The 10,299-nt window shown below is 41.2% G+C and overlaps 1 protein-coding gene across 1 annotated transcript in view; it reads right to left on the bottom strand.

Annotated features, from left to right (window-relative positions):
* Window positions 1-8,619, bottom strand: part of abch1 (ATP-binding cassette, sub-family H, member 1) — a 30,178-nt gene extending 21,559 nt beyond the window's left edge. The window contains exons 1-4 of the mRNA XM_023415751.2: window positions 8,503-8,619; window positions 5,129-5,277; window positions 3,390-3,549; window positions 1,876-2,030 (exon numbers count right to left, since the gene is read on the bottom strand). Coding sequence (XP_023271519.1) covers window positions 1,876-2,030; window positions 3,390-3,549; window positions 5,129-5,277; window positions 8,503-8,574 — 536 coding nt within the window. The 5' untranslated portion in view covers window positions 8,575-8,619. The remainder of the gene's footprint in view (window positions 1-1,875; window positions 2,031-3,389; window positions 3,550-5,128; window positions 5,278-8,502) is intronic.
* Between the last annotated feature and the right edge of the window lie 1,680 nt (window positions 8,620-10,299).

Here is a 10,299-nt window from a genome sequence, read left to right as displayed (position 1 = left end):
CACACACACACACACACACACACACACACACACACACACACAACAAAAAGAGTCAGAGGTGACTCTTCTGCCACATTCTTAATAGTTGCGTAACCGATAATCCACCTCCGCTCTACACATGCCACTCACTCCTGAGCGAGGTGGTGGAGACAGAACCTGCAAGACGAACCTGCCTGACAACACGGAGGCAGAGAACAAGACCTGAGAGAGGGATGTCGGGAGAAAGAGGCGTTTTTAAAGTTCAATCTTATCATGTCGATGTGACCTAAAAAAAATAATAATAAATAGCAGGTTGATCCTAGAGGTGATGAGTACATGTTTATTCATACCAGGAATTCTTTCTCATCGTGTGTGTAGTAAACAGTTTCAACAGCCTGTTAATCATCAACACGACCCGTCTTTAACGTAACGCCACCACGCAGAATCTGAAATGAAACACCGCTCATCTTTAGTTTTATCCAGAAGTCGCAGCTCAGTAACATGACAGGCTCTTACACCACAGGTGACATACATATTATATGAACTGCTAATGAAAACTGCTTTGAGGGGCCTCATCTGGGAACACAAGGGTCTTTGTAATGAATCAGGGACGTGAATCGTGATCTGTAACACGAGCTGATTACTATTCCTACAATAACCGCCGAATAAACGAGGGCCACGAGGTAATCAACCGCCTGTTGAGAGGTTGCAACAACATTGTCCGTTTTCTCACGACTGACTTAAAAAGAATAAAGTTGCATTTTCAAAAATAACTTGATGGGTCAAGCAGAGATCCAACAGAAATATTTGATGAAATGCCAAATGCTCTATTTTTAATTTCCTTTTATGGCTTTAGAACAAGTTTGTTTGTTTTTCTTTCTCTGGAGAAATGATAAAATCTGGAGTGGCAGCTTCTGAGGAAAGTGTTGAACTTTGGTGCACAAGTTCATATTTAGTGTCTACAAGATTAAAAAATAAACCCTTTTGGGGATTAACTATGCTTCAATGTTTCCTATTCAATAGGAATTAAATCATTAATCAGTTACAAAGTCAGACAGTAGCTCTTGTAAAAATCTGATTTCATAAGTGGTGACTTTTTACGTAATATTATCCACAGACTTAGTGGAGGTTACGTTTAATTACTGTATCCATAAGTTTGGATTTGCATTGTTAGACTAATAAAACAGCAGACCGCAGTTGTGTCAAGATCTAACATCTTCATCTTGCACTTATGATAAGATTGAAAATGATGATTTGACCAAAATGTTTCCCAGAGCCACACGACAAACCCAACAATGTGACTGAGGTAAGGTCTCCATTTAAATGGAAATTACATAATATCCTTGTAAGGCGAGAACATTAAAGAACAGTAAAGGGGAAACTATCTCTCTAACTGACTCTTGCTTGTCTCATTATCAGATAAAGTCATATTGTTTTATGGGAGCTGGGTTTACAGCCTGTGGAGGAGTAATTCGGGTGTCAAAGTCCGCAAGCGTCTGTAGACAGCTGTAAAAACACGTTTACCTCGCTTCATAAACTGGCTCTACGTAGGGATGTGTGGACGTACGGGTCACATCGCTGCCTGTGTTTCACCAAGCATGAAAAATAGTCAAAAATGTTTCCTCAGCCTGCTGTGAGTATTTCAATGACGTTTTTCATCTCGTTGCATCATTTAAGGGATAGTAATAGGGATAGTCTGTGTTGATGTCCAAAGTTCACCTGCAACAACTTTGCTCCAAGCCACGAGTCACAGTTATACAAAAGTACAGAATTCAGTGATATGACGCACAATAAAACTTGTGTATATAGTTATATATGTATATGTTCAATGTCTTTCTGGGGAAGCTCAAACTTTTAAACTCATCCTGTCCGTTACACCACACGGGAGGGTTTTACCTGAGATTTCGGACCAGGCTCTGCTTCTGAGGTAGATCCAGGAAGTCGACCAGGAAGTCCATGCGAGCCTGGGTTTCCTTCGACGTCAGGCCGTGGATTCGGCCAAAGAAGGTCAGGGTGTCGCTGATGGTGAACTCATTGTACAGTGCCAGCTCCTATGCAACACAAAGGCAACCGTGTTTCTAAAGGTCGTGTGCATCACAGCCACAGATGGATCTCTGTCCATACTTGTTACTAAAACCAGGATAATACGTGAGATAATACTAATTCCCTCTCTAACCTAACACTAACACATCTCTATATATTAGTGTTTGAATCTCAATTAAAAATTGATCAGGTCAGATGCTACCCAGCCTGAGTCTTTGGTTATCTTTGTTATATCCTTCCTTTGATTGATAAAATATCGACTGTCAAAACACTTAAATATCTAATAAAGCACGCTAAATTAACGCAGCACATCGTGGCTTAACACAAATAAAACTACAATATTTCAACCATGATTAACACAGTGGATTTACTACGTTAGTATCTGTTTTACTTAATTAAGCAGATCTGCATCTGCACTAATGCAGCGACCTTTGACTTAGCACTTCCATAACTGAAAGGATTACTGTCAGGATTTCCTGAGTGAAAAATGTGTAATGTTGAAGAGTGTTTAAATAATGGTCCATATTTACATTTTTCTGTAAGAAATAATACTATATAATATAAATACTATACTGCTAGCGTCTGTGTTCGAGTCAAAGTCCCGGCTCAATGAATTCCTCTGGATTACAACGTCAGACAATCACAAGCCAAGTTCACCACAGCGGCACAACAGTTGAGGCGTCACATTTCCTCCTCTCTGGGTCACAGACCACTTCCTACAGGGACGACGGCAACGCTCAGGGTTACACACAGGAGAACACACGCCACATGTGTTATCAGCCTCATCAGGTATCCGTTCTGACAGTAATGAGACACACTCAGGCGCAGCTGACTGACGGCAACGGAGGAGAAATTAAAGAAGCCCTCAAGCAAGGCACTTAAGTAATCCTCTAGTTCATCATCTGAACGCTCGGGTGAACTTTTCTTTTTTTACAAAACACACATGGAAACCTTTTCTGAACAAACAAAGGTTTAAATGTGGAGCTGAGTGACTGAGAATGCTAGATGCAAACATGGTGCTGTGAGGAAACTGGACAGGGAATCTGCAGGTTTCAAAATTGAAGACTATGTAAGACCTTTAGCAACAAAAATAGAGAAAGAAAGTTTGGTGATTGATCATACAGCTAAGAATAAGGGCGGCAGGAAGCTTGTTTACAAGGGAAATAACCTCCTGTCATGTTTAAGGCCTTGGATTTGCATGAACTTGTGGCTTTTCCAAATATTTCAAGGACCTTTGGACACATGAGTATATTGCAGTGGGTTCAATTACACAAACAAGGCCTGGAATGTTTTCATGCAGCCATAATTACATGGTGTGTGTCCACGTGATACACGTTTACACACACCTTTAAGATGTGTGACCTTACCTGCGGCATGTATCCAACCATCTTCCCCGGCACGTCATGACCAGGAAAAGCTGGTGGCTTCCCCAACACGGTGATGCGACCCCGTGAGATTTTCAGAGTTCCCACGATGCATTTCAGCAGTGTGGTCTTCCCGCACCCGCTGGGGCCCAAAAGACCATAACTGCAACAGAGAGCCACGAATGATTCAGGTAAAAATCAAAGAATCTCTGTAAATTCTACAAATTTTCAGGCAAAGTGATGAGGATTCATTTGTTCTCATCATTTTCCCACCAGGTTTAATTTACAGTTAAATATGTAACACGTAAGCATGTAAATAAATCTCTAACTAGACTGTTCAGTCATTTAATAATTGAACTGAATGAAAATGAATGGACCATGTTAGAGAAAGTGTAGCTTCTGTACACAGTCAGAGGGAACAGCAGAAATAGATCACATCTATGTAAACATCTAAAGATAATCAGATGACTATATCAGATAAAACCCAACAATGATTGCAGGCAGTGTTACAGAGTTACCGTCAAACAAAACCGTTTACAGTTCACCACGACGTGCAACAATGATGACTAAAAATCCTCTGTGCACAGACAGACTCAGTTAGCAGCTAGCTAGTGAACATACAGTGGAGCGTTTAGTAACTAAAGAGCCAGATGTTTCCCTCAGTAGTTGGTGGAGATGAAAATGGAGATAAAAGGAGAGTGAATATTGGACTCAGATTCATTAGGTGGTCAGAAACACAGCTGTAAATTGATGCTAATGTGTCTCTGTAAATGCTGGATGTGTAGCTATTTAGCAATTGTATGCTAACTCTTTTGCCAAAACAACTTCATAAGGTGATATCTTGTTCATGTTTGTTTACACTTTGTTTCCAAAGAAAGTTATTATTGCAGGTTTTACTATGGAGCTAAAGCGAAGTGATTACCTTATCTTATCTTATCTATCTAGGAAATAGCTCGTCTATCACTTTCCAAAGTTCAAAAATCCACCATTAAACAGATGAAAGCAGATAACACGTCAGGTATGTGTGAGAGAAGCAATCCTGTCAGTTGTTTAACTACATAAATCCAGTGTAATGAAGCTCATGTGCACAAAAATGACAGAAGACAGACGACCACATGGAAAACAGAAGGTGAGCATTATGAATTTAAGTTCTTCTTAGAACTTAGATCTGGACCACAAAGTAAAAAACATGACTTTCATTGAGATTACATACTATAAATTTCTTGAAAATCCCTCTCGCTGCCCTTTAGGGTGACTGCATTTTTCTGTTTCAGCTTTAATGAGGCAAACAAAGTAAATTCATAGGCGAGGTAAGGTCAACCTGAGGTAAACCTGACTGTCTTGCAGGACTTTCAGATCCATCAGCAGATACATGACAAAGGAGAGGGCTAGTGTAAACTGGTTCCAGTCAAGTGCTGGACACCTCACCCAAGAATGCAAGCCTTATTTGCATATGCAGAACGCATCTACTCACTTGTCCAAGTCCATTGCTTGTGCTTTTCAGTGCTACAAGTGAAGTAAAGTGGAGGTGAGAGGCTTTAAGATATCTTACAGTATCTCTCAACTCAGGTTAAGTCCATTAAAATCAAATAATCGCGGAATATCAAGCATAGGAATAGATAAAGATACACTCTCCTTTGAAGCTGGGATATGTTTTGACAAATAGATAAAGACGTAGATGTCTTATCAGTTCAGTAAAACAGCCATGCTGACACATTTGAGTTATTATACATTCCACTCACATGTGGCCTTGTGGTACAGTCAGGTTGAGGTTGCTGAGGACCTTCAGTTTGCCGTACGACCGGCACACATCTCGGCACCGGATCGCAAACTCCTCCTGTCCAGCAGGCAGAGAAGCCTCCAAATCAGCCTTCATATTCTCCTCCTTCAGCTGGGAAAGAGAAGACACTTTGTTAAACATCAATGACAAATATTCATGGCTGTCTTTTCAGATTTCACCATGTGCACCGAGCAAAACGTTACACAAGAACAATCACTCAATCATATTACTGCACAGGGCCACAATAACAACTCACTAGACGATGCACATTTACTGTATTCACATGTGCACATACATTATGAAGGTTTGAGATAAGCTTCAAAGCCTCACAGTCTCTGTCTGTAAATCCTGTTGTTCTTTTCTCTTCGCTGTAAGATGAACTCTTCTGCAGCCAGTGCTCTTGTCTGCTGTTTTCTGCCGCTGATTTGAGCTCATTTGCAGGGACAAAAGAATGTACTTCAATGGTGCAATCATACACTCTTCCTCCATGAAGGGACGTTTTGTATGAGGAAATATGAGTTTAAAAAATGTTTGTCAACTTGACAAAAATGTCATTGATTTATTCAAAAAGGCTTCCTGGAACTGGAACTTTAACTTGCTGCAGTTTGTTTCACTCACTGAAGCGGTTTCATTGACACACCGCCATTACTAAAATATTAATGTTAAGAAGGGCCAAAGTTGTCTAGACTGCCTCTGTGTTTTTCACTAATAAAATAACATTTCAAATCAAATCAAATCACAAACGTTTCACTGAGACGCAGTGGTCGATTGCCCCCTGATGAATCACTTTCACTGGCCAGAATCAGCTTTACGGGCCGAGTATGTTCATGCACATACGAGGAATTTGAAAGAAGGAAAGTTCCATTCCTTCCCACTTTCGCATTCCTACACAGGTACAACCTACCATTCATATTCAATTAGCAGTGGAGTGCACAAATCCTCAGTTAAACAACATCTTACACAAGTATGTGCCTTTTATTTATCAGCAAAACACCGGATCAATGTATCGTATCACATCGTATCACATTTAAGTTGTCAGCTCAGCATATGATTAATTTCACACGACATTCATTCCTGAATCAATATTTCTCCTTTTACTGTCACTAAGTCTATCGCTTGTTTTGTTATACTATAAAGGTCTGTTTTATAGGATTACACTGTTGATATAATATTGATGATCTTAATATTATACTTTTATAAAAACAAAAAGTAGTACTTATTTAAATCTGAGGTATATTCAAGTACACAGAAGGAAACAGTGAGGAAATTGCTGCAGGGATTACAAACTTTTGGCGTAAATCTGACTCACATACAATAAGTAAAACTACAATTGGACAGTACTTCACTCCTTAGTGACTTTTATTCCTGTGCAGACGTTTGTAGCTCCATCAGTGGGAGTGGCGATGATTTAAAAAGGCTTTAGTGCAAGCAGCTGAGAGAAAATGCAAACCATTCTTGAAAATAAGCCAAACCACCGAGGGTGGTGACCAGATTAGTGTTGTTTTTTGGGGTTTTTTTTCGAGAATGCAAGTGGGGAGAGAAACTAGTTTTTGACCTTTAACCCAAAAGTCCAAGGTGAATCTCAGTTCTGCCACAACAACAAAGAGAAGCATCCCGCTCACACTCTGATATTCCTGGTGGTCGCTGTGCATCTTGTCAAAGTTCAGCAGACAAAGTATTTAGGTCGTACAACAATCCTTCGCCCAGTAATCTCTAATAACAGCTTTCTTTCACGGGTTTCCCCCGGTCTCGAACTAACTCCCTCCTTTAATCCAACATCTCTCATTTTCTAGTGAGGAGATTAGGAAGATTGCACTGTATAATCAGATGCTTTTGGTCGGCCTCACCTTTGGCACCACAGCCTACATCTGCAAAAATAAACACCAAAACAGACATCACCTTCATTCTGTAAGAATTACCCTGTGGTTGCTGCAGGAAGACAAGCTGTTTCAAACCCAGTTCAGATCTGTTATCGATACCTGAGATAATGCTTGATAAAAGATAAAGTTGCCTTGTCTACCTGAAAACACACTGACAGTCATTAGGCAAACACTCACCATGAGAGGAGGAAGTGGAAAGGATGAAGTGCGACTGATGAGTGATTCCACAGACTGAAGACAACAGTTTAAGAGCATGTGAATATCAGCTGACACAAACATCAAAATTCAAAGTGGAAGAACAGGTTCAGTTCGCCATGCGGCAGGTGGAGAACAGATGCTTTGCGCTGAAGTATACCCATTTAACACACACACGCACGCACGCACGCACGCACGCACACACACACGCACACACACACATACACACCCTTCTTCACATGAAATGTCGCCTGACTCAGAACTCTACATTACTGACAAAAAATGTCGTTTTTCTTTCATTTTTGCACAAAAACACCAAACATTTAGTGGCTGCAGCTTCACATGTTGCAAGAGAAACTAGATTTTTACTGTTTCGTATCATAACATTAACACTTTGGCATAAACTGACCCAGCTGAAGACATCATTTGGTACTCTGAAAACTTGTGGCTTTAACTTTGGACATTTCACAGCTGGATTATTGAGTCCAAAAACAGAATTGGTAGAAATTCCATAATCTAAAGAATCTTAAACTGGAGTCCCACATTTACCAACTAACATCCTCCTCTTTACGCACAGACCAGTAATTAGAGAAAACACCACGTTGTGCCTGTGCAGGCTCTTCTGCAGCCACTCTCCTCTGATAATGACCTCAAACAGAACAACAACGCCTCTCTTTTCATTCATACTCTGCTCTGCTGACCAGAAAGAATTCCTACCTTGCCTGCCAAGTTGTTGCCAAGTTGCGTCACCGCCAAGTGGAAGAAAACGGGCTCGACAGGCGCGCTCTAACCTCCCGGGATTCAGCAGCAAACGAGGCGAGTGCGACGCATTTCCCGATGCACAAACTGATAAAGGGTGGCCTCTGTCGGGCTATTTATAAGCCGAGCCTCGGTAGCCTACATCCACCGAGCGAACAGCTGCTGCGCTTTCACTTCTCCCTTTCACATCAGCGCGTCACACAGGATGTGAGCGCTGCAGCAGCAGTGCGGTGCTCCCTCTCTCCTCCCTTCTACCCCTGTTGCTTAAACGATAAAGCGCATGTTCCTCCGCACTAAACTTAGATGTCCAGCTCAACACTGGGCCATGAAACAAAAATCAGAAATGGTTGCAGTTGCTGCGGCGGCGGCATCCATCCTTTTTTCTCCATCTTGCTGCAGCAGTCGGCTGCAGGTCCCGGAAAGGCCTGCTGGCTAAGGGAAAGACTCAATCCTGGACATTTCGTGCAAAGAAAACAACCTAAATTATCCCTGCGCATCTTACCCGCTCCTCCATCTCGGTGCAGTCTGCAGGTCCAGCCGTCGCATCATCCCGACCGGCAGCCTCCGCGGCCATGGCAGCAGGGAGGAGGGCGGACCCGACAGCCGGCTGGGTCCCTGCGAGGAGAGACAGTGAGAGAGGAGGGGAGAGAGGGTGGGCTGGATGCGCTGTAGGAGTTTTTTTTTTTATTATCAGAGTCGAACAATATGTTTGCTATGATGTAAATACTGATTAACCAGAGAGATGACTTAGTTAGAACATGCAGTATTTTAGTGCGTTTCCTGATTTGTTCTCCTGAATAGATCGTTGGCAGTTCTGGGACACAGAGAGGGAGCTGCAGAAAACATGAACCTGTAGCTGTAAGTGCTCCACTGCAAAATTAATATCAGCTGTATGTTATTTGATCTGCAGTGATCAGACCCAGCATCTTATCTTTATTTAAGTAAAGCAATTACATTGTGAAACAAGCATGTAAAACTGGTCTGGAAACAATGCAAATTTTAATTGACTATTGTGAACACATGAAGGAGAGATTGAGTTACTGGATAATTTCTGCAGTGTGACCAACCTGACCGGAGGAGTGACTGTTAGCCTTCACCCTCAGTTTAGTGTGTCTGTTGTCAGGGGTCTTGTTCGGTGTGTGACGGGCAGGTTCCCACCTCCAGCCCATCGCATCTCTCCCCATCCAAACTCTGGGGGAAAAAAAAAAGGATTTAAGAACAAATTATGTGGAATTACTTTTTGTTTAGTACCCAAAGACACCACAAGATGGAGGCACAAAAGAAGCGACTCATCACTGCATCACAGGCAAGACTTCATAAGGACTTCCAAGGATATTTTAGCAAATAATTTCTTTAGGAGACGGTGAATTGGTACAAAGTGTATCTAGAACCAGTAGAAACAGCTTTTACCATCATGATGGATCTTGGTATCTGTATCTGAGACCCTTCATCTGGCTGTTATGGTTCATCTGTCAAGAAAGTAAATGAATGAATGAGGGTTGAGGTTCCTTTTCCCTCCCAGCTGTTTCTGCAGATAATTTAAATGCAGCTGTTCGGTACCTGTGAGGGGAAAGTTCTGCTTCCTCTGTGAGTTTATTTTTACACCACAGCAGCTAAATGTTTCCTCCCCAAACCAAGTACATGATTTAAGAGGGGAGGAAACCTGTTTTTTTTCATTGTCGTTTAATTTATTGATGACAACAATTTAATCTAGTTTTGTCCTCATTGCAAAACATTTTGCTCACTGCTGGGGAAAAGATTTATTGGACATATAAAGACATAAAGTTTTTAAATCTAGGGTTTTTAGCTCTTTATCCATTTAGGGTTTTGCTTGTTTCATTTTATGTGACAGGAGCTTTAAATAAAATGTATTTTTCTAAACAATATTCTCGATGGATTTTCTTTAACAGGAAAACTGAAAGGTTATGCTCAATCAAACAAAGGAAGGATGTGTCTTGTTATGTGCTCCCTCCTGCTGTAACTCTTCCAGACAAATAAATGTGCTTTACCTGTTTAAATCTATGATACAACTTCTGGCAGGTTTGGCAGTAAAACTTGATGCCTTGTCTTACTTCAAAACCCTTTGTATGAAATAAATAATAACATGAGATGTGAAGTGCTCAATAAAGTCTTTAGGGAGTAAAATAAAACATTCCTAAATGGACTGAACTGAATTTAACTCATGAACTGATTCAGTGTCTATTTAAAGATGCTCAGTGGGTTTGTTCAACTTGTAATGTCTTTAAATGTCCACAGAGGGGCAGAAGAGAATAACAACCATGACAACAACCTGGAGGGG

This window comes from Seriola lalandi, unplaced genomic scaffold (genome assembly GCF_002814215.2).
Source record: "Seriola lalandi dorsalis isolate HSWRI2012SDOR001 ecotype SW California unplaced genomic scaffold, Sedor1 jcf7180002054556, whole genome shotgun sequence".
Lineage (NCBI taxonomy): Eukaryota > Metazoa > Chordata > Actinopteri > Carangiformes > Carangidae > Seriola > Seriola lalandi.
The sequence above is the reverse complement of the archived record's forward strand: the minus strand, read 5'-3'. Positions and strand labels throughout refer to the sequence as shown.